At 41.6% G+C, this 25,000-nt stretch overlaps 1 protein-coding gene across 2 annotated transcripts in view; it reads left to right on the plus strand.

Annotated features, from left to right (window-relative positions):
- Nucleotides 1-25,000, plus strand: part of tmcc3 (transmembrane and coiled-coil domain family 3) — a 44,098-nt gene that overhangs the window by 4,983 nt on the left and 14,115 nt on the right. Inside the window, exon 2 of one of the 2 annotated variants that reach the window (XM_061029464.1) lies at nucleotides 8,029-8,283. The exons of the other annotated variant lie outside the window; for it this stretch is intronic. Coding sequence (XP_060885447.1) covers nucleotides 8,281-8,283 — 3 coding nt within the window. The 5' untranslated portion in view covers nucleotides 8,029-8,280. The remainder of the gene's footprint in view (nucleotides 1-8,028; nucleotides 8,284-25,000) is intronic. 2 annotated transcript variants of the gene reach the window in all.

The raw sequence follows: 25,000 nt of genomic DNA on the forward strand, positions 1-25,000 counted from the left end.
TCAAAAGTATTTGCAGCAAAACTGTAACTTTAAACATCATGTAAGAAAATTATGTTGGTATCAACAACTCAGTGTGCAGGGGGGGGGAAATTGGGCCATTTTGCCTTTATTGAATAAGACAGCTGAAGGGATTGTTTGGCATTGGCAGAGAAGATTTGGCAAGTTTTTCATGGGCGCAACTCACATACTCAACTCTGCTGCTCATCCCACAAATGCATGTCACTTACAAATGTGGCACCATTTAAAAAGGGAAATAAGCAGGCTTTATTGCCAAGAAGCATTGTTACAACAAAGAAATAATCTACCAAACACAAATGTCCTTACTTTTTGTGCGATGTTTAAATATGTAGTAAGATTTAAAGTCCTTATATGAGATGTTTCACACTTAAATATATAAATCAAGTATATCCTCTGAAAATAACTCTGTGAGTCATGACTGTCTACAATGGGTGTAACACCCGAGTCCCACTGTCTGTGATGTTTTCAGAGTTTTCAGAGTCCTATCTTCACTTTGTTTACATCGCCCGGACGGCCGGCTGACTCCTCCCCTCGTGTATAAAAGTTGTTTAATTGCGGGACTAGAGAAAAGAAGAATAACATACTGTACTCACTGCTTAACTGTGTTTCTAGATCACGCTCATTTCAGGTAAATTTACATGCAGTGTGAAGATACGAGCGTAATAAAGATCGTTAGCATTAGCATGCTAACACAACAATGCAGCGCGAGTTGTTTTGGTTTCATGCTGGTGCTCAAGGGCGACATCTGCTGGATCAAAAATCACATATAAAGCGTTTAAAACACTCCAACCAGCCTGTAAAAAAGTTCACCATTTGTGAGTTTTTAAGAAAAAAAAAGGGAAAGCCAACACAGCCCAAAATATCCTTTCTGTTTATTATTAGTCTCCAATAGTGGAGTTAATACCAGCGTCCCCTCCTGACCACATAAATACCCCCCTCTCTGTTCTGCCTACTCAGAAGACCATCTGCTTCATTTCCAAATATATGCCATGTTGTTTTCTTTCCCCGTGTCTTATACTCTTAAAGAACTGTATGCAATAAAAACGCATCTGGGTTTGTGAACTATTGACCGTGTGATTATCTCTGACAGTAACGCATCTATCGACTGAAGACAGACTTTAATTTACCCGCCAGAGTCCCTTCAGAAACGACCAACCCTGTGTTTTTTTTTTCATTCTCAGCTTGTCCATTCATGTGCCCCATTGATTTAGTTCCCCTGCTAGGCTCGGACAAAAGATAGTTCTGGAAAAGCAGGGAACCTTAACCCTCCCCGAAGAGATTCTATTTTAAAAGCTGAAAGGAGCATAAGGAGGAGGGGGCAACAGGGCAGGAGGGGAGCTTCTTCTTTTTCTCTGTTTCTCTGAGATGCTTTCGAGGTCGAGAGAGAAGCAAAGAGAGCAAGAGAAAGAAATAACAGAGAGGGAATGAAAAGATCCTCATCGGTTCAAACTTAATCTTGTTATAAACGAGTTACCAAACATAAAAATAATACAACATGTATCATTTTAGTTTAAACCCTCGGTTCTCAACTGGTGGGCTGGGACACAAAAGTGGGTCGTAGAACCATTTTCAGTGGGTCTTGGATGTGTGCCAGGGAGAAAAAAAAAGTGCTTAAATTTTAAAGGACGTGTTTCCAATGTCACGGCTAGTGCACTAGTGGGGAAGTTTATTACGTCTCTAACACAGTACATGGTGGTAATGCACCTCGGCTGGTTGCCACTTCTAATAAACGACAAAAGAAGAAGAAAGGTTATTTGGATTTTATGCTACCAATTTCGCATGTTGAAAGAAAATAGGACAATTAATTTCTTACATTAGAGACAGAAAGAGTTTAAAAACCTCATATAATTAGAAATGTGCCATCAGTCTGCAGGCCTTGGTATCAGGGACCCTGACCCTGCAGCTGCAGTGTGTTTGATAAAAACACGTCAGACCCTGTTCCCTGTGCTTGTCTCTGGTGATATATGTGGATGCTCGGCCTGATTAGTCGCCGTACCCATTGCCAAGCAGCAGCAGCAGCAGCAGCCGCCCTCATGCCCTTGTAACCTCTCTCCTGCAACACGTTTGTCTGCGAGCAAGCATCATTACTCGTCCGCTACAGCGCCTAATGGGGCTTATCAGCATCAATCGCTGCAAAGTGGGGAAAAAAACATCAATGTAGTTCAAACTGCCCTCGCTGTCAAATCCGTCTTTTTTTGGCAGCGTCATCCAGGGGGATTACACTTTTTTATTTCAGGATGAAACTGTGAGCGACACAGATCATGAGCTGTGGTTGATTGAAGCAGGGCTGCGGTGTTTCAAAGGCGTGCTTGTATATGAAATGCATGCAGAGCTTTTAAAGGTGCAGCAGTAAGTTAAAGTAAGGGAGATGTACAAGCAGTGAGGTGAGAGAGAGAGGCAGGGACACTATCGTCTGAGAAGGAGACACATCATGAAGGAAATGAAATTGCTGGCACTAAAGCGCTGACGTAATAAAAAAAATAAATAAAAAAAAAAGTGAGCCGGAGGTTGACGGCTTTAATAAAAGAGTGTCAGAGCACACAGCCGTGAAGGAGGGATCCTTTTTTTCTTCTGTTGAGCTTCTGTGGAGGTTATGCAATAAAAAATAATACACCACAACTTCACTGCTCCAATTACAGGGCCAAGGGGACGTGCATGAGTATGTGCAAGCGTGTCCCTTGTTCAGTTGACTCTGACCGGGCTGATGCTGATTCTGTCTTCGCCCTACATGGCACTTAGGATGACAGATGACATCATACCCAACAGATGCCTGCCCACAGCATTGGGTCACAGATTTTGTATCTGCGCTCATCTGGATGTAGGCTAAAATTCACCCAACTGAATGCAAAACTAAATGCACATTTTAGAGCCTCAGTGATATCATAAAGACATTAAGCGGGAGTCATAACTGTGAAATACTCAAATACCTAAAGTAATTCTCTCCACATAATGTCCTTTTCTTTGCATGTTATATGTCATTTAATAGCATTAGCACTCACACAAACATCCACTGTGTATAAACATGGAGGTAGGATTAATTGCACATGACCTCCTCAGGGTTTAATCTCCATACCATCTGTCGGTTTGATAGTCTTATATCGAATATACGGCGTGTGTCTGTGTCCTGAGTAGCTAGTGTTATGGTGCGAGAATGTGGAAGAGAAAGAGATGCTTCTTCCCACAGAGACACGTCTGAACACACAGTCTGCTCTGGAGTTTCCCTTCCTGTCTGACTCAGAGGCGCAGTCATGACCCGGCTGGATTAAGACAGCTGTGTGACAATTAGCTCTCACAATCTGGTCTCTCTCTCTCTCTCTCTCTCTCTGTCTCTCTCTCTGTCCCTCTCTCTCTGTCTGCATCTGACATTTTCAATCTCAGGAACGTCGTTGAGTTGTGGAAACTGAAACTAGCATATACTTTAGTTTCAGTGCCGTGGAAGTTAAAAACAATAACATTGAAGGTGCTCGTAATTAAAGAAAACACAGCACCGACATAGAGGATTGCTGTGTTAAATTCTCCTTTTGTTATTTGATCACTGAGTGCGGCTAATGTTAGCAGAGCTACCCCTGGCATCCTTTGGTCCTATACCTGCAGGTTAACATCCACATGCCTGCGCTTAACGAGATTATCGATATGCCAGTTTAACCTGGAACAGCCTACATACTGTATACGTTTTCTAGATTCTACAATTCACTTAGCAGACGCTTTTATCCAAAGCGACGTACATCAGAGAGTAAGAACAACACAAGCAAGGATCTAGAAAAAAGGGAACAATGTCAGTAAGAGCAAACGATCAGCTTTGAGTCTGATTGGACACACAGGTGCTGACAGGAAGTGACCAGAGGCAAATCACAACATTGAGGGCAGTTCTTGAGAGCTCTAATCAGTATAGAAACCATCTTATAAGTCGTCGTTATCAAACAAAAACCATCGTCATTACCATCATCATCATCATCAATAATATGGAGACCATCATCATTAAGTTAGTAGGTATTCATGAAAGAGCTGGGTCTTTAGCTTTTTCTTAAAGGTGCAGAGGGACTCTGCAGATCACATGGAGTTTGGAAGTTCATTCCACCACCGGGGGGCGACAGAGGAGAAGAGTCTAGTCAGAGACTTAGGACCCTGTTGTGAAGGTTGGATCAGACGCCTTTCATTGGCAGAGCGTAGTGGGCGGGAGGGAGTGTAGACCTGGATGACAGAGTTAAAGTAAGGAGGAGACGTTTTTGTCGCTGTTTTGTAAGCGAGCAGCAGAGTTTTGAATTTGATGCGAGCAGTAACTGGGAGTAGACTAACTAGATCAAAACACGTCCCCTGCGAGATTCTGTATGTTCACTGAGCTTGTTTACATCCTGGTTGTAGAGTGGGGAGAGTAGGCTCCTTTACCGGAGTCTGTGTGACTACAGCTCAGGCTAGTGGCAGCTGACTACATTGCCGTTTAGGCATAACGACCGGATAAGTCGACTGAATGTGCACATCTCTAGTTTTGTGTATTTGTTGAAACAGCTTATGTTTTGACCCCCTTGACCTTAACATTCCCCGCAGAAAAACTTGATACCTTCCACAAATTCTAGAATCCCAAAAGGAACATTCCACGCATCCTGAACCACCCTGAACTAAAACATTCCAGAACACCCTCCAGAATGTTCCAATTTCCTCCCTAAACATTCTATATCCCCACAGGAACATTCTGATTCCCTGACCTAAAGAAAAATTCCAGAATCCCTCCATCGTGTACCAGAGTCCCTCCAACAGCCTCACAGGAACGTGTACCGCTCCTCGCCCGTCGACTAAACAGCCCGCAGCCCAACCCCCCCCCCCCCCCCCCCCCCCCCCCCCCAACCCCCCCCCCCCAAAAAAGAAATTGCTCCTGACCTGGATCGGTGTTCCTGAAGTCTCCAGCGTGAGGGAGGTCAGACTGATGTCACAGCTGAGATGGAGACAGGAAGTGCCGCAGGAAGCCCATAAAGAACACAAACATCGCTGGTGGGGAAGGGGAACAATAGCATCTTGTGATTAACAGAGTGAATTTTATGCATGCACGCAAATCCTTCAATCCTTGACGCACGCACGCATGGGTTTTATGCCCTTTTTATGTCAATGAATTTTTTTACATTCATCCTCTCCAGATCAGAAATAATACACAGCATCTCTCCGCTAGACAGCGAATGGGATTCTGAACTTCATTGCACTTATTAAAAGTCAAATGTGGTGACATTTAGAGGAAGAATTGCAATGGCAGTGTGTGTTGTTATCTCTGACATTTTTTTTTTGTTGCAGTGAATCAAAGCAAGCAGAGAGAGAGAAAAGCCAAAAATATCTCTGCTGTTGCTCTGACGGACTCACACATGTAATAGTGCTGCAAAACCCATTAGGCATCCGCTCTTAATGGCATTTACATAAGGCTAAAGTTGTTTCCAGTGAGCTCACAGCCAATGCCCTCACTGCAAAAAAAAAAGAAAATCAATGCTAAAGTACAGAGCGAGCAGGATCTGAACCTAATTAAATGTCACATTTAACTCCATGCCTCCTATCTCTATTTCACACGTACAGACATGGATACTATAAATCAATACCCAGGGGAAATGGACTGGAAGTTTATTAGGTTATTTGGATTGATCGCTGCAAAATGATTTATTGTGAATCCATCCCAAAAGCTGTGCAAGGATCTTTCTGAGTACGCACACACGCATTCATGGAATGATATGATTGCATCAGTATGGATCGGATTCAAATTTAGATTACAGAGCTCGTGCCCTGCAGGTTCTGCGTCCCGCAGGCTGAATCACCAGGTCGCAGAGTGTCCAAAGCTGTCAGCATGCACAGTCGTCACGGTGATTAACAGGTGGCTGACTCACTGCCGTCCTCGCAAAGAGGCCTTCAGGTCGATTTGTTTCAGGACACGGGAGAGGAATGACAGGAGTAAGACAGAGATAAAAACCCCCGTCAGTATGCATGTGTTATTTAGGATGGCGGGTGAAAGAGCAGACATTAATTGTAAGGATGAATACATAATGCAAGCCCAGATAATAAACGATGAGCAGGCCCCGGATCACATAACAAGGCCACTAACCTCGCTAATTGGTTTCTTTATCAGTGTACCGTCAGAGACCTGCTGCGCCTTTAAATCATTCATGACTCATTCCCCAGACCTTTGTGGGGTAATTCATCCGTCCTTTCACTTGAGATGAGGCGGTCAGCATGTATCAGCTGTCTAATTATCAAGGCGACTATGTGTGTTAACTTTAAACATTAAGTCATTACAACCTCGGCATGAAATGATGACTCAAGCAAAAAGAAGAATTGATGAGTATATGACAAATAATATCAGAAAGCCTGAAGAATCTTTTGACTTAAAGGTCCTGTGAGTAACTTTTAGTTTGTGCCCGTTTTGGCGCCCCCCTTGTGGACGAAAGTGGGATGATTTACCTCTTCCCTGATCTTGTTGTGTAAATGTATAAGTCATGTTTTCTGACAAAAGATCTCGAGTAACTCTCGACAATCAACAAATAAATACAGAAAAAGGTTTTCTAAGCAGCCTGCTGTTAATCCTCGTCCTGCACCTACCCCGCTGCACGAGTGACAGAAGCATATTATATAACTGTATGGGAATAATTAATCTTCTTCTTGATGCTCTGGTTTGCTTTTGTAGGTCATTTAGAGGCATCAGTATTAATTTCATAAACAGCTTAAAACGCCTCACAGGAGCTTTAAAGAGCTTTGATTTTATTACATTTTACTTACTTCCACCTCTCTGTATTTAAAAGGTAAATATTGTTAAATTGTGATAGTAATAACAATTTTCTTGTCAGTTTAATCCAACACTAGTGCCTATAAATTTCATGTATTTTTAAGTAGATTACACCGAATAAAACTGAATTATAATTAGCTTAACTTCCGCCATAGATTAAACATCAGTTCTTCTTGCACAATAGTGAGTTAGTAATGTTTATTATTATTTATTTAAGTTACTGTGGAGAATAATATGACATTATTAGGGGGCATTCATAACAACATGTAAGCTACCTGACTTGAAATATTTCTGTACTTTATCTAAATTCAAGCTTCTGCGCTTCACTTTTATTTGTAAAAAAAAATTAAAAAAAAAAAATCTTGGTACATAAATTCACTTAAAGGCTTTATATGCGATTTTTTGATTTTTGAGCACCAGCATGAAACCAAAACAACTCGCGCTGCATTGTTGTGTTAGCATGCTAATGCTAGCGATCTTTATCACGCTCGTATCTTCACACTGCATGTAAATTTACCTGAAATGAGCGTGATCTAGAAACACAGTTAAGCAGTGAGTACAGTATGTTATTCTTCTTTTCTCTAGTCCCTCAATGAACTTTTATTCGCGAGGGGAGGAGTCAGCCGGCCGTCCGGGCGATGTAAACAAAGTGAAGATAGGACTCTGAAAACTCTGAAAACATCACAGACAGTGGGACTCGGGTGTTACACCCATTGTAGACAGTCATGACTCACAGAGTTATTTTCAAATACTTGATTTCTATTACATTTAAGTGTGAAAAATCAAATATAAAGCCTTTAACAAACAAATGTATAATTGCTTAATGAAGGAAAAAAACAACATACTACCTGTCAATGAAATGAATCCTTTGTTGCAGCTCCTAAGAGGTTTTTTTTTTAAAAACCTTTTGCAGCTTCTCACTCGTCTCTCAAAGGATATACTTGATTTCTATTACATTTAATCGTATATAAAGCCTTTAAAAACTACCTGGCTTGAAATACTTCTGTACTTTTCCTAAATTCAAGCTTCTGTGCTTCACTTTTATTTGAAAAAAAAAAGTTTTTTAAAAATCTTGGTACATAAATTCACTTAAAAAGAGCAGAAACTTGTAAAATTGAACGATTTAATTTGGCCCTTCTGCTCTCATGTATATATTCATGTGGGTGTATTCGATATCCCACGCAGCCCCTCCCTCTGTGTAGACTCGGTGGGCGGGGCGTAATCACACATTGTGTTTCCCTGGCTCTGCTGGGTTTTAGAGGGATTACCGCGGCGGGCTGGCTGGGTGGAACGAGTCGCTCTCCCGTCGGTCGGACCGGTTCTCTAATAACGGAGCGGCGGAAAGCGGAGGAGCCGCCGTGATGGCACCAGTTACACCGACGATGTCAACGGTCAACTTTCCTCTCCGGGACAACGAAACGGGGGATCCGGTTTGAGTCCAGAGATTATGTCCGGAGCTGCTGCGGAGAAAAGTTTAACAGAAGCAGGGACACACCAGCTGCAGAAATAAAATGGTAAATACACGTTTTATTTGCGCTAACGTTACATTACCTACCTCAGTAACATATCCAGTTACATTGTGTAATATCTATCCGCGTCGAGGCGTTAAATGTCCAGTTTAAAGACACCGAGAGGGTTGAAAAGTCGTTTAAATCAAAGTTAAAAACGTGCTTTTTATTTAGTTCTGTCATCATAAATAAGTGGACATCATTCATGTGATGTGCAGCTGTCAAACCGCTTTCCACCGACGAGTCAAGACAGGTCCTATTTGTTGCTTCTGTTGCACACACCAACGTGCCAGACTCCATATGAAAATTATTCATTTATGTTTTGATTGTTTTGAAATTGGGAGTGTCCGCGACGGGAGGACATACTTATACATTCCTGGTGACTCTTTCGGAGCCGGTCCACATTTCGGCACAGGTTGCGATACCTCAAGTTATCTTAATTTTTAGTCAAATGCACAACAATAACAGGCAAAGCAGTCATATAGCTGGAAATGACATTTTTGTGTTCCAAGCTCTCCTTAACAATGCAAAAAATAAAAAATAGTATAGAAGATAAGATTAAAAAAAAAGTAACAACAGATTAGATGCAATTAACAACCAAAAATGTAAATAAAACTAGAATATATGTACAGTAGATATATATATATATATATATATATATAAATATGTATGTACAGAACCTAACCTACAATTCTACAATTCACTTAGCAGACACTTTTATCCAAAGCGACGTACATCAGAGAGTAAGAACAACACAAGCAAGGATCTAGAAAAAAGGGAACAATGTCAGTAAGAGCAAACGATCAGCTTTGAGTCTGATTGGACACACAGGTGCTGACAGGAAGTGACCAGAGGCAAAGCACAACATTGAGGGCAGTTCTTGAGAGCTCTAATCAGTATAGAAACCATCTTATAAGTCGTCGTTATCAAACAAAAACCATCGTCACAACCATCATCATCAATAATATGGAGACCATCATCATTAAGTTAGTAGGTATTCATGAAAGAGCTGGGTCTTTAGCTTTTTCTTAAAGGTGCAGAGGGACTCATTCCACCACCGGGGGGCGACAGAGGAGAAGAGTCTAGTCAGAGACTTAGGACCCTGTTGTGAAGGTTGGATCAGACGCCTTTCATTGGCAGAGCGTAGTGGGGCGGGAGGGAGTGTAGACCTGGATGAGAGAGTTAAAGTAAGGAGGAGACGTTTTTGTCGCTGTTTTGTAAGCGAGCAGCAGAGTTTTAAATTTGATGCGAGCAGTAACTTGGAGCCAACAGCGGAGTGACACGTGCTCTTTTAGGAAGGTTGAAGACGAGTCGTGCTGCTGCATTTTGTACCATCTGCAGAGGTTTGATGGTGCATGTAGGAAGACCTGCCAGTAGAGAGTTGCAATAATCGATGCGTACCGAACCTAACCTAACTTAACTTTGAGCATTGTCCCTTTAAATTTCCCATCCTTACAGCTGACTCAGGTCGAGGGTACGATCCCCAGCTCCTGCAAGCAACATGTCCGATGTGTCCTTGGGCAAGACACTTAACCTCTCGAATTGCTCCCGCTGCTTCGTATGAATGGGATTAGTCACTTCTGCATAGCAACCTCTGCCATCAGTGTGTGAATGTGTAGGCGTGACCTGCGGTGTAAAAGCGCTTTGACTAGAAAAGCGCTTTACAAGCTCAAGTCCCAGATGCGATACCAAACTTTGTGCATTGCCCCTTTAATTCCCCATCCTTACAGCTGATCTCTTACTGTCTTCTTAATCCCACAAAAATGTGCTCTGCCAAAGTGCACTGCGGTAAGCGGTCAGGAGAGAGCGCCTATATCATGTTACACTACTGTACTGTCATGGCTGCACTGCGGGGGGGGGGGGGGGGGGGGGGGGGGTTAAAGTGACAGATTTTGTAATGGAGTTTGGTGGAGATGGATTGGGTGCTTCTTAAAAAATCCTTCCCTGGCCAGACGTTGAACTTGTCATGGTGATTTAATTCATTTAGACGCCGCGCTCAGAGACCCGTCTATCATCCTTTCATCTATGCATCATGTTTGCAGACTGTTTGCAAAGCAGTATGTGCGCCCTAAGGCGAACACGGTGCACGGTCGAGCTGGTTCATCCGAGTGTCTGTCATAATATAAAGTCACAAGAGGTGGATGTGGGTATGAACACAGAGTGAGTGGGGGGAGAGGCAGGGTGATGCTTTTTCAACTTGTGTTTAAGTTCCTGTTGCATTTTAGAGTTCCCTGTTGGAAAAGGGTAAATGGTCATACAATATGAGCCTCCCTGGTTTAAATAACATGACATGTCATTACAGAAAAACAGATTCTTCTCTGACCCAGTTACAGGGGGGGGGGGCTCGCAAACTGACATACTGAACATACTTCCTCAGTTAAGAGTTATATGACGGCATTTAAAGGAGGACGACAAGCTGTGCAGGCTTTTTGTATCGCCCTTCAGTTGTCTTGACTTAGCCTTATTTTTAAAAAATCGCTTTAAGATGGCACTTTCCTCCTGCAGCTCGACTTGATTTGAATATAATTGTCTTGCCACAATTCTTTAGAGATATGTGAACAAAAACACTGTCTGCCAGTTTACTCCCACGTGCACAACTGTGCGCTACATTGTCCTGCTGTCTGCACGCTCAGGTACACAAGATAACACGAGGAGGCGTTTTTCATCTCATGACACTTTTATGAGATGTCCAGCGACCTCGGGCTGACCGTTCAGTCTTGGCTTGTTAAACCTTTATTTGACAACACTCAGGGGATGCTTATTGAAGTGTTGACTGAGGGTGTTTGGCTTCACATAAACACACCTGGGAGGCAGCTGCCCAGTACAAACATGTAGATTACTGCTGATGGTGCAGCGTGAATGAGGAGCCTTGCTTAAGGGCGCCTCAGCACTAGTTGCTCTGGAAGGATGTAGCGACAGTGGCTGGAAAGTCTTTAAGAGGGAGAAGAGATAGTTCACTGTTGAAGCTGGGAGAAAATAACAGTATCGTTGTCTGCAGTAACATTCGCTTTTCTCTTAACTGGTGGAATTTAATTAGATTTTATTAACCCAGGGTTCTCGTGATTCTCAGCTGGTTTCAAACTTGGACTCGAAATGAAATACGATTTTGTTGCTCTTCTGCAGAAAATCATTCTGTCATCATCTGTTAAATATTATACAGCCTCTAAGTGCACGCTGTTTAATTTGATTTTTTTTAATTGCTTTATTAATTTATCAATTGAATTAAGAAAACAAACATTTACCAGAGTATCAGAATCAGAATCAGAATCTGGGTTTATTGCCAAGTACATTTACACATACAAGGAATTTGACTTGGTGTATTGGTGCTAAACAATTAACAAGGACATTTTAAAGGTCACATATTCTCCTCCTCTTCAACCAGTTTAAATAAGTCTCGGAGCTCTTCAAAACATGTGTGTGAAGTTTCTTGTTCTAAATCCACTCTGATCCTGTATTTGATCATGTCTATAAACCCCTCTATTTCAGCCCTGCTCAGAACAGGCTGTTTCTGTGTCTGTACCTTTAAATATGTAAATGAGCTGTGTCTGACCACGCCCCCTCTCTGGAAGGGCTCGGGTGTCTCGGGCTTTCTCGCTTCACGCCCTATTGTTTATGGGTAGAAGGCGGAGTCAGAGACCAGAACAAACACCTAGCGGTGGGAGGGGCTGCTGCCCTTTATGATGTCACAAAGGGAAAACCTCCAAACGGCCTGTTTGAGCACACATTTTTCTGAAAAGTGGAGCAGACAGAAGACAGAGAGGACGGACTTTTCTAATAATCGGGGCGGGGGTTGTGGACGACTAGGGACACATATTAGTGTTAGAAAAACATGGTGAAGTGTGTTTTGAGATAAAATCTAAAATATATAAAGTCTGTTTGTTGAATAATATAGTTTAACGCAACAGTTAAAATCTTGTTCAGGAACATAAATAACCCTGTGTGAACTAGAGAGAAATATATCCAGTCATGTTCCTCTGAAGGACTCATAGGTGCAATAACAGGACTAACATCAGCGTGGAAACTGATTTGTTCAGGCGGGTAGGAGGACTGTGGTTGACTTGGTTTATGGAAATATCCCTATGGATGGATCTTAAAGGTCAGTCAGCGCTCAAGTGTTTATGTGAGCCTGAACAGTGTGTGTCTGTGTGTGTACAGTGTATTATTAATGAAGCGAGGAGCTTTTCTTTTGCTTTCATTAGATCACTTTCAGAGCTTGGTGTTTCTGTGCACGTGTGTGCGATTGTTTTTGATCTCGAGGAAGCTGCATGCGGGTGTGTTTCCTCCTCTGCGATCCTGACAGTATTCCCTCTGGGCAGCAGTGTTTCTTTCTACCATTTTTCTTCTTCTTCTTCTTCTTCTTCTTCTTTAGATGTCAATAAACAGGGGACTGTTTTTCTCAAGGTCTGGTTCCCCTTTCTTGGCAGAGAGATTTATACTGAAATAGCATACACCAGCCATCAGTCAAGTCACGTTTGGGTTGGTTTTGTCTGAGAAATACTTCAGAAATAAAGAAGGCATTCATCACCACGCATCACATCCTTTATTTTCCCCTCATGAATGGAAGTTGTGGTATTGTTTGTCCAAAAGTGTGTTGAATAATGTTCTTTCTGTGCAGTGGTTTTTATCTCACCACTGACAAACTCCAAACTGCAAAAAAAAAAGATTCAAATCCTTTTGTCCTGTGGCATTTTGAACCACTAGTATTCTGTTTTATAGATCCTGACTGATATGGGATTTTTGGGTCGATACCGATATTGGAGAGAGAAAAAATCTGATCCCAATATATCGGCCGATATCTTTCTTAGCTCTATCTTCAACCTGTAAAGACAGATAGATATACACATTTAATGAGTTGATCCTCAAAGTCACTTGACTGGAAAGTTACTGTGCATGAACGTTCATCACAGTGTCGAGTGTAATACAATGATACTCAAACGAAATGATTTAAAAAATGTTCCTTTAGCTTTCAGATTATTAACGCAGCTTTCAGTCAATTATCGAAGAAAGATGCTGAATCTTCTTCAGGTCTCCAGCTTCTATAGTGCAAGACTTTGTTTGCTATTCTGTCCATGTGAACTGTGAATCTTTGTTGGTTTGGATTGTTGTTCGGTGGACAAAGAAAGGCATTTAAAGAAGTCATCCTTGGTTCTAGGAAACTGTGATCGCCTTGAGACTGATAGTTAATCGAGGGATCCGTCAGCTATAGAAAACAAAGTCGTTTGCAGCTCTAACGCTGCTGCCAAACACAAAACAAAGGCAGGAACAGGATCCACTCGTCACTTTTATATTTAGTCTCTTATGATCCTGCAGGAGCACAAGTCCTCTCAGTCCTCATATCAGGAGAGCACTCACAGTCTCCTTACATCATTTCTCTTTTTTATTTGTGGTGTGTGTGTGTAGTCGCCGGTGATTTAACAAAAGTGAAAATGAAGAAGAACATAAAGAGAGTGCTTCCCTGTTTGTGAACAAAAGAGATGAGTAGGAAGGTTTCTACCCATGCTTGTTTAGTTCACCGACTTTGCCTTCGGGGTCCATTGTAATTCTCTGCAGTATTGATGATCCGGAGCACATGATGAAGAGTCGACTTGGATCGAAAAATTGTCTTTGTGAATCAATTTGTTGTTTGGCTGTTAGATGAGTTAATCGACAGAAAACTACGCTGATTATCCAGTACCGATTTTAACCAACAACATCATATTCTCCTGAAATCAACTGGAAGAATTTGTTGCTTTTCTTTGTCATTTCAAATAGTAAATGAGTATTTTTTAGTTTTTGTGTGACAAATCAAACCTTAGCTGGGATTTTATCCAAATGAAAATGAAAATTAAAATTAAAAATTAAAAATTAAAAATTAAAAATTGAAAATTAAAATTAAAATAAAAAAAAAAACTTGCAGAAGGAAATACCAATGAATGATTGTAGTGACGCCAAGTCTTGAAATGAACGTAATCCTTCTACTCGCAGTGCTACTCTTCTTTTTCTTATCTCATAGTGGCTCATTTTAGAGACATGACAAATGAAGCGTCATTTAAATGATCAGTGTCCTCTCATGAACAAGACACCGTAAGATGAGATAAGCCTTGATTGATGATCATGAGGGGGACTTTTTTTCTTTTGTAGCATTAGCAGCAGCAGAAGGACAAAAGTACAGAAATGTCAAAGTGGATATAAAGACTTTATTAACCTTCATTTCGCTGAAAACAAAGTCTGTAATAAAAGGGAGTCCTTGCTAAGACCACAGTGATAACAAGTTTCACTCAAAGAACAAAAACAGACAATAACAAGCTGAACATTTCATCACACAATTAATTAGATTTCAGCGGAAAAAAACCTTGTACATTCACAAATGATCCTCAGACCTGGTTTTAAAATCATCCAAGCTAATAAAATCCTAGATTGTAGAGTTTGTATGTATATTGCAATGTTTTTGGCTAAGAATAATGCATAGAGACAGTTCTGTTATAAGTAGCATTAGAATATTAAAGTGCAGTAGATTATATTTTAGAAGGAAGATGGAAAAATAAAGCCAGAAAGTGAAACATTTGTTCGTAATCGACAGGTCAAGACAAAGCTGTTTTTGTTGTGCTCTTTTGCTCTAGGATACAGGAAACCTTTTAGTTGTGGACGACGCACACACACACACACATACACACACACACACACACACACACACACACAGTGTCCCCCCCATCAGCACCACAAATCTCAGTGATGAGCTCAGCCGTGGCCTTTGTTTGGCCCATTGAGAGAGAGAGAGAACAGAATGGGAGCAGTGAATGTTGTTGAATGGGGGGGGGGGGGGGGGGGGCTGATTGACTGTTTTTTTCACCCTCCTCGCCTCATTGGCCGTTACGACGAGGTGCGAGTCCATGCCCATTCAATCACGTCCGTTGTCCCGGCAACCGGTGGAATCTGTGTCGTGTGCAGAAATAAACTGCTGCTGAAACTTCTGAAAATGAGGGAAGATGTGAGCGAGCGCGTGAGGAGTGTGAAAACAGAAACGCTCTGTGACGTGTGAATGATGGAGACATCTCGCACATGTAGTAGGTACACAGGTTTATACCTCGGCTCCCTCTTTCTCTCGCTGCTCTGGATTAAAGGGATTGAGTGGGTTAAGCTGACAGTGAATATAGACACACATCAGCAGCGATGCCGGGTGTGTGAGTAACACGGTGTGGATTAACCAACACACAAATACTCTGCCCATTAAAATGATCCTACACACACACACACACAGCTGTTTTTTTCCCCCTCGAGTCATATTGTGTAAATCTGATTCACTGCCAATTATAACACTCTTCAGAGCAGCTGGATGACGCTGGCTCCCTACATCTGGTTCAACCTCTTCAGCGTATTATTTTTTGAAGTGCTCGAACTCAACAGTACGGCTTCAAACATCTGATGAGTTCTCACAACACTGTGACATATTGTAGCTCAGCTCGAGCTTCTCAGGAGATGAAGACATTGGGTTTGCTATCAGCAGACAAATATAGTCGATGACTTCCTTCGACGTCTATCTTTGGGTTTTTAAATCAGCGCACTGGTTTAGTAAATATAGTGCTTGTAATCCAACACCTGTTGACAAATTCCGGCAATATCCCACAGTCCTCAGTGTTTGTGTTATATGGAGAAACATCCAGTGTAACAATTCTCTGGCTCTGTAAATGCAAAACAGCCATTTCAGTTTCTGTTTTTGCACACATGCTGTTGTTGTGATGTTAGATTTAATAGCAGGAGAGGTGTGAGAATGACTGTTTTTGAGCCGGTGTGATGGCTCTCGAAAACTGTCTCTTACTCTCTGCGTGTCAGAAAGCCAGCTAACGTGTGCAGAATACAGTAACTTGCTGTGTTGTTGTAGCTAGCTCTGAAATTATATATTATGTCTGTATGACTTTTGCAAAGGGTTTAACAGCTCAAGTTCTATCAACAGTATGAGCGATCTGCAGAGTCCCTCTGCACCTTTAAGAAAAAGCTAAAGACCCAGCTCTTTCATGAATACCTACTAACTTAATGATGATGGTCTCCATATTATTGATGATGATGATGGTAATGACGATGGTTTTTGTTTGATAACGACGACTTATAAGATGGTTTCTATACTGATTAGAGCTCTCAAGAACTGCCCTCAATGTTGTGCTTTGCCTCTGGTCACTTCCTGTCAGCACCTGTGTGTCCAATCACACTCAAAGCTGATCGTTTGCTCTTACTGACATTGTTCCCTTTTTTCTAGATCCTTGCTTGTGTTGTTCTTACTCTCTGATGTACGTCGCTTTGGATAAAAGCGTCTGCTAAGTGAATTGTAGAATTGTAGCAGATGTTGATTTTGTTAGATGGAAGAGGAAGACCAGATTCTTTCTCTTATCTGCTGTTAGAAGTTTGCAAGTTTGTGGACTAATTTCCAAAACTGGCCAAAGATACTCAATATTTATCGCTTCACCTCACATCTTTTTACATGTGTGTTTTTCTGGGTGAAATTTGAAGTGGCAAAAACAGCCTAAACCCCCATGAGACTCAACTCCCCATCATTGCAGGCAGAGAAAACCCAGTGATTATTCACCTCTTCACTCGCTGATTTTGAAGAACTTTTGCCGCCGTTGTCTGAAAAATCTGTCTTTATTTGGATTGTTCAGAATAGTTATTGAATAATTGTTTCATCTTTAGAGTAAAATAAAAACAAATATTTCCTGCTGCACACACACCTGCCGGGTCACCGTTATGTAATCCACATGGAGCGTTTGCATGTGTTGGTGTGTTGACAGAAGAGAAAGCAGGTCATTCAGACTGCGTGGATACATTTCAGAGTTACTATCACCATAACTCTGGTTTGTGCTCTTGCCAACATTTCAGTGAACTAGGCTCTAGTGAGTACGTTGGTGTGTGTGTGTATGTGTGTGTGTGTGTGTGTGTGTGTGTGTTTGGAGAGCAGAGTGGTGCTACTGCTATGTTCTGAATTATGCAGCCAAAAATGGAGCGTCTCTCTGTAGAGGTGTTGAATGCAGCCTGGCTGTTTCCTATGATATATTGGGTTTCTAAATACAGAGCGGATGAGTGTACAGTGTGTCTGCATGAGCGTGTTTTAGTACTATATGTCCTCGTTCCTTACACTGCTGGATTCTGCATGCATTCAGGAGGGATTTGTCACTGTATGTTTTTTCCTTCAGGGCTGCACGGTGTTGCAGTTGTCACAGCGAGAAGGTTTCCTGGTTTGAATCCCCGTCTGACAGGAGCCTCTCTGTGTGGCGTTTGCATGTTTCTCCCTGTGCATGCGTGGGTTCTCTGCGGGTACTCCGGCTTCCTCCCACAGTCCAAAGACATGCCTGTTTATTACTGTTAATTGGTGACTCTAAATTGCCCGTAGGTGTGACTGTGAGTGTGGCTGGTTGTCTGTCTCTATATGTCAGCGCTGTGATTGACAGGCGAACAGTCCAGGGTGTACGCCGCCTCTCGCCCAACGACAGCTGGAATCAGCTCCAAAAAATTCTATAAGGACCTTTAAAGGCCACAAATTGAACTGTGACTTCCACTCGTTTGAATCGTCTGTGTTTTATAACTGATTCTGCTTGGTCCACCTGTGGAGTTCAAACACTGACCTCGACTTGTTGCAGCAGCCTGGATTTCCTCTCTCTCTCTCTCTTTCTTTCTTCTTCTTATGTCACTCTGCGTCTTCATCACTTCCTCCTCTCCTCCCTCTTAATCCCCTTTTTTTACTATTTCTGTCTGCGTCTGAAGATTACAACCTCACACATCTGTATTCTCCTCGTTCATCCTGCTGGGTATCCTACCCAGCAGGATGCCCTTGCTTGAATGGGAGCAAGGGCTGCTGGGTAATCTTTGCTCTTGAAAGCGGAGATTAAAATCTCAGATTACAAGAGGAGAGGAGGGATTACAACTTTTTTTTTTTTCATTGACTATAAAACTGTGTGGTGGGTGTGAAAAAAGCAGGTCATATACAAGTGAGGTACAGATAGCTGGCGTACATATTGTGCTGTTTTAAAGCTATGTGTACAGTGTGTGTGTGTGTGTGTGTGTGTGTGTGTGTGTGTGTGTGTGTGTGTGTGTGTGTGTGTGTGCATTTTGTCCGTATGTGTAGGTGTTGTTATACCAAGTCATTAGCTGATGCTGGGCTCCTTTGAAAGTCATTGCATTGCCAACAGTTCATTGATTTTTAACACAATATTCACTCTCGTTTTTGCTGGAGTGTGATTCATTGATTCACTGTATTCCCTAGTTTCACTTTTGTGGTGTTAAAGCAGCGATGTCGCAGACTGTCTCCCCACAGTGTTGTGAGTTCTTCTTCTTCTATCCTCTTATTTTTTTGCTGCAAAATGGACTGGAAAAACAGCTTCTCAAAAGTTTACTTCGACCCGCACCACAACAACACACTACAGCGCTCAGATGCTCCCCTCTTCCCTCTCCCCTCACACCTTTATGAAAAAGGAAATACACTTGAATGTGGCTCTCTAAATATAGCCTGTTTTTTCATCAGTTATCATTCTAAGACATTCGTTCAATAATGACAAACAGATAAGGCCTGAAAAGATTTGCAGCCGCAGAGTGAATGTTTGAATGTTGTGCGTCATTCGGTGTTATTATTTCAAATCTAATCTCAGGGACTCTTCTGCTCAGATAGTTTCAGCACAATGCTTTAAAATATATTATGTTCTTTGAAAAGGCTGCGGAGAGGCGGAGCGGGAGACGAACTGTAATATCCTGTTTGCATCGGGAAGATCTTGATTTGTTCATAATGCGGCTTAGGTGGGTGTCGGGGAAAAAACATTACAACGCAAAGAACACTACATCTGTGACCACATTATCAAAGTGCACCTGAAGGGATTGTTGGTCACTTGATGATTCTAAGATTGATTGCCATGACATTTTGTACAAACATTAGCGCTCTTAAGAGGATGGACACCTCTATGTTTGCTGACTTTTTCCTGTAGTTTCACAAACAGGTCCTCAAAGAATATCCTGAAATATCACAATATGTCCAGATAATTTGGCATAGACCTGTATGATAAAGAGAAGGATCCCTGATCACTTTGTCCAATTCTTGACCTTCCATCTGGACCATCACAACATTTATACTCTTATTTTTCTTCACCATTATTTGCTCAGGATGAATTGTTGAAACTTTGTCGATCACGGACTCGTCAGGTCAGAATTTTACCAACTCCAGTTTATGAACAAATACCTGAAAACCAATGACATTCCCTTAGTGCCACATAGCAAACTGTACCGTGCTAATTTGCTAATCTAGGATCTGGAACCTACATTGTAAGCATCAGCATCCTTGTATTTTTGATTGGTGACTCATAACTTAAATCTGCTGGTATGATTGTTCCAGTCTAGTCTGTTCTAGTATTTGTGAGACTATCCTTCTTTGACACTTGATTCTACCTATTTAACCCTTTCCCTGCATGCCGTCTTAATGAAGAACATTTTTGCCCGTGCTACACTTTGACTTCCTTTATTGCTTTCTCTGCTCAGTAAGTCTACGCTTGCCTTTCAACTTTTCCTCTGTGTGTCATCTTTTCTGATCACAGATCTGATTTTCCGAGAGTGTAAAGGGGAATGGATGATGACAGGATGTTATCTCTGTCGGCCTCTGACTCAGTCGGTTATCGATGCCCTCCTGTCTCGTCTCTCCATCTGTGCTTCTGTAATGAGGCTCAGAAGGGTTTCCCCTAGAGCATGTCAGAGCGGCATTATGACACTTTCATACTGTATGTACTGTTCCATCAAAGCAATGCTGGAGATTTGGCTGCTTCTCTTCTCTTATCTCATTGCACATGTACAGCGCACATCGGAGGGATTGAAAAGCAGCGAGCAAAATGAAAACTTCATTTGATGCACTCTCCCAAATAATACTGTCTAAATCCTCTGCAAGTTTATCTTTAAATCCTCATTCCTCAGGTCAGTGAAGAGTCATGCCCTTTATATTCACGGTTTTAGACTTTATATTAATCAAAAGGACACACCACTAGGTTTAGCAGTCTGCTGTTGATGTCTTTGAGAGACGAGTGAGAAGCTGCAAAAGCTTTTAAAAAAAACCTCTTAGGAGCTGAAACAGAGGATTCATTTCATTGACAGTTAGTATGTTGTTTATTTCCTTCATCAAAGGCTTTATATGTGATTTTTCACACTTAAATGTAATATAAATCACGTATCTGAAAATAACTCTGTGAGTCATGACTGTCTACAATGGGTGTAACACCCGAGTCCCACTGTCTGTGATGTTTTCAGAGTTTTCAGAGTCCTATCTTCACTTTGTTTACATCGCCCGGACGGCCGGCTGACTCCTCCCCTCGTGTATAAAAGTTGTTTAATTGAGGGACTAGAGAAAAGAAGAATAACATACTGTACTCACTGCTTAACTGTGTTTCTAGATCACGCTCATTTCAGGTAAATTTACATGCAGTGTGAAGATACGAGCATAATAAAGATCGCTAGCATTAGCATGCTAACACAACAATGCAGCGCGAGTTGTTTTGGTTTCATGCTGGAGCTCAAGGGCGACATCTGCTGGATCAAAACATCGCATATAAAGCCTTTAAACTGTCAACAAGTGTTAACCAAAGCTCAAAATGTGATCCTGAACGTCCTAAAGATATTTAGTTTACTGCGATCGAGGAGACGTAAGAAGATTTAGAAACCAGAAAAACGTCACATTGACATTAAGACGTTGGTCGAATAGACTGTTTTCTTAAGAACGTACTTCAGTCTATAATATCTTTTGGCAATTTATTACAACACTGACAAATAATCTATTGTCTGCCCTTCTAGATCTCGTTTGTTAATCTAAACGCTGTTTTTTTTGGACATTATATTTCATTCCACAGCGCTGCCTCCAATCCGTCAATCAGATGTCTTGTTCACTACATAACACATGCTAACAACCCTCCCTGGTACATCCTCTCAAACATCAATTGCACCCAACCCTAAGCGGGTTGTAGCAACGGTGCTTAATGCATTTCAGATACTTCCGATTGATTTCCTGTTGTCTTCGTGAATCATTCTCACTGATTTTGTTGCATCCGTTGTTAAGTGGTCGGATTTCGAGAAAGGAAGCGGATTAGATGAGACATTATGAAAAAAAAACATGACAATGATAAAAGAGCTTTTGGATGAAATGAAGTGGCTTTTTGAGCCGGGTTAATCATGATATATTTAAGCAGCGGTGGTATTTGGGAAAGCGCCATGAGGATTGGATTTACGATTGAATAACGAGGCAACTCAACACTGAAGTGATCCGAGAGTAATTATAGCCCGTCGAACACAAACTCTGTGCAGGCTGAAGTGTGGACAGAAGTGTTGTATTTGTCTTCTCTCTCCCCTCGCCTCTGGATTACGTGGACGTGTCCTGCTTAAACCCGCCTCGAGCTCAGCTCAGTGTAGGCGTGTGCGGAGAGCGGCCTGTTAAGACTTGAAGTCGGTTTTTCAGTCGGTGCAGCAACGCTATCATCAGACGCACGCTGTTTACATCACACTCAGCCGCACCTTGGGTTTGGCTTCAGCACAGGTGTGTGGGTTGTTTCAGGTGTCCGTTAAGGGCGCTTCACTGAGACTCAGACATGACCATATATGGAGGTCTTCAGATCACATGACTTCTTAGTCTGACTGTCACTGACTTCACAGTAATCTGATGTTATATAGTTTATGCAGCAGCGTCAAAATGATGATTTATGAGGAACTAAATGCTAAAACAACTAAGCTTTTACAACAAGAAAAACAAGGTTAAAAGATATTCTAATTGAAAGACTAAATCAGTAACTCTGCAAAGGTTTTGCCTTGGGGGGTATTGTGTTTTTATGTCCTTGTTTCAGTGCTGAATATTGCCTTAAACTCTGCGTTTTAGTATTCTACTCCACTCCCTTTTTGTTCAGTCTCTTCTGTGACTGTTTTCTGCTTTCCATTTATTCCCCGGCTGCTTCTCTGTTGTACCTCTGTTTCCCCCGGGGGAAGGTCTGTCTCCCCCGTCTGCTGGCTCCTCTTCCCCACAGGAGGCTCCTCTCTTTGGGTCATATAGAGTCACAGCTCATCTCTCCTCCTGGCAGCAAACTCCAGTCCAATTCATATCTCATTTCACCTTAAACTGCACTTTTGTGGTATTAAAGATGAACTGAAAACTCTTTTTTTTTTTCTTCTGTATGTGACTTGAATACAGTCGAAAAAATTGCAACTCGCTCATAGGATATTCTTTCACCAAAAACCAGGCCAGTTTGTTTTTGATTCCGTCTTTCTTTGCACAACTTAATTCTTCCCAGTGAAGCTTTTAGGAATGTTGTTTTATGTGATCGTTTAACATCTTAACTATCAGAGGGTTTTTTAAATTATTAAAATCATTTCAGTAAACTGAGCAGATGGGAGAAGTTAAAAAGTAGAGCTAATGTAAAAATTATACAGCAGTGTTTAGTAGCCCACATTGTGCACGGGGTAATCTTTATGATGGATAGCCCTCTTAGAGACCCAGTGTGGGACCGTTTCATTTATAATTCATGCAACATTTTCTTTCCAAGTTTGTTCAATCGCTTCCAGGAAAGCATTTTACTCAGCCTTTTCATCTCATTTGTGCCTCGCAGGTTGAATGGATTTTAATTCAATTGCAGGTGCGGTGGTTTCTGTAACCTGTACTTCACTGTTCTGCTTCAGCATGACGCATTACGCTTTCTCTGGAGCCCCTTACAGAAGTACAGTCATAATTTACCAGGGACACTCAGCTGTGTTTTGCTCAAGTCTGTCGGAACAGAGTGGCCTTGGCAGACCAATCAGAGTTTTCTGTATTCAGCTTTTAAAAAAAACCTCAGCATCTGGAGTTTGTCTGAGTGCATCTCCATATTTGTGCAAAGAGCTGCGGTGTTGTGGGCTGTTAGGTAATAAAAGAACAGAAAAAGGAATTGTCAGTTTTCACTCAAGCTTGTTAAGTGGCTGCAGCATTGACTGTATATATATACATTGACAACATGTGTTTACCGCCTCCCGTTGCACAAAAGTGAAGCCAAAATCCCAGAGTCCAGGCTGGAGGAGCCGTGCCCCTTCTGCTAACTAAAACAGACATTCAACTAACCCATCAAAGATGAGCAGAACAGATTCTTTCTGTGTGGCTTTGAAGCAGACACTCGTGCTTATGGAAAGTTCAATGATTCTTTCGTTACTGGTGGCTACGTTTCCACTCACTGTTCCGCCTCTATTTTTGCTACTCTTGTGCACGCAGCAACGCAGGAGAAGCATTGATTAAAAAAAAGAAAAGCCGATCATGGTGTTTGACACTGATTTTAAAAGAATGAAATTTACTTATTAAAACTGAAAACAGCTGCTGAACTCGGGGATGTACGACACGATGCGTTGGTTGAAGTTTGTCTTCAGAGCAGCATCAAGAAAGACAAACGGAGACTTTTGTTATTGTTAGTATCTGATGTTTGTCGGTTTAAAATACTGTTAAACATATTATCTTTAACGTCAGAGATACGGTAAGTGTTTCTCTTATTTAGTGCGATGTATGAGCGTTATTCATGCGGTTACTTTGTATTCATGTCAGAGGTTGGAGCTGTCTTTGTGGTGTAAATAAACGCTGCTTCGTCTGTAATCTTTATGGAAATGCAGGTCCTCAACCTCCGTCCGTGTATCTGTGAATGACATGTCATCCCGTGATAATGAAGCAGCTTTCAGTGATTGGCTAAAGAAGGCTCCGTTTAAACGTCCCCTCCACTAAATCTCTTGATCTCCTCTCCCGATCCCATTATTTCCTCCCCGACACTCAAACACACACTCGTCTAATTCAGCCTGTGCTAATCTGGTGTGCTGCGTCAGACGCTGTGTCGCTGCAGGCGAGGTATGAGGCAACTAAAAGACATCTCATGTGGTGATAATCTCCGTTATACTCAGTGTTTTTAAGCACTATATAGTTACATGACACCTAAAATTACTCAAACATCCAAAATATAAAATTTGCCTTTGGTTTCTCGTGTTAAATATTTCAAATATTTAATGAAATGTATGTAACTTAACTCTCCAATTTAAATGAAAAATAAATGAATTAGATCTTTTTGTATGCCCCACGACCCCGATATGGGATTTTGGGCCCGATAACGACATTGGGGAGAATAAAAAATCCAATAACGATCTGTACAGATGGATAGATATAATACACATTTAGTGCGTCGATCTCTCAAACGCAGGAATCAAACACTTGTGCATCACCGCATGACACTCTGGGGACTGATAATGATCGCTCTAATCCATATAGCGCCCTCTGCTGGTGACAGCCATAAGGAGAACTTGTAGTTTAATACAATGAAACTCAGGTAAAGGAGGGGGCTAAAATTAGCAGATACCGATAGTCACTCGATGTGCTAATATTAGCCGATATTCTCGGCTGGCTGATTTATCGCTCGGGCTCTAATATCGGCACTTATCTGCGATAAACCCAACCCATACTAATAGCCACTTGATATGCTAATAGCGGCGGATATTATCAGCTGGCTGATTTATCGGTCGGGCTCTCGTTCATATATATTTGAGAAGCTGTAACCAAGATGTTTGGCATCCTGCTTGAAATACTTCTGAATTATTAAAACATTCAAATGTATTCACGATAGGAAAGTCTTTGCAGCTCTTCCCACATGTGACCTTTCATTCTTTCAGGTTATCTTAAGTTATCTACACACACATATCGGAGTCTTATCGTAACATTATTACGTATCAATTCAGGCGTTGAATTGTTGAC

This window comes from Labrus mixtus, chromosome 22, assembly GCF_963584025.1.
Source record: "Labrus mixtus chromosome 22, fLabMix1.1, whole genome shotgun sequence".
Classification (NCBI taxonomy): Eukaryota; Metazoa; Chordata; class Actinopteri; order Labriformes; family Labridae; genus Labrus; species Labrus mixtus.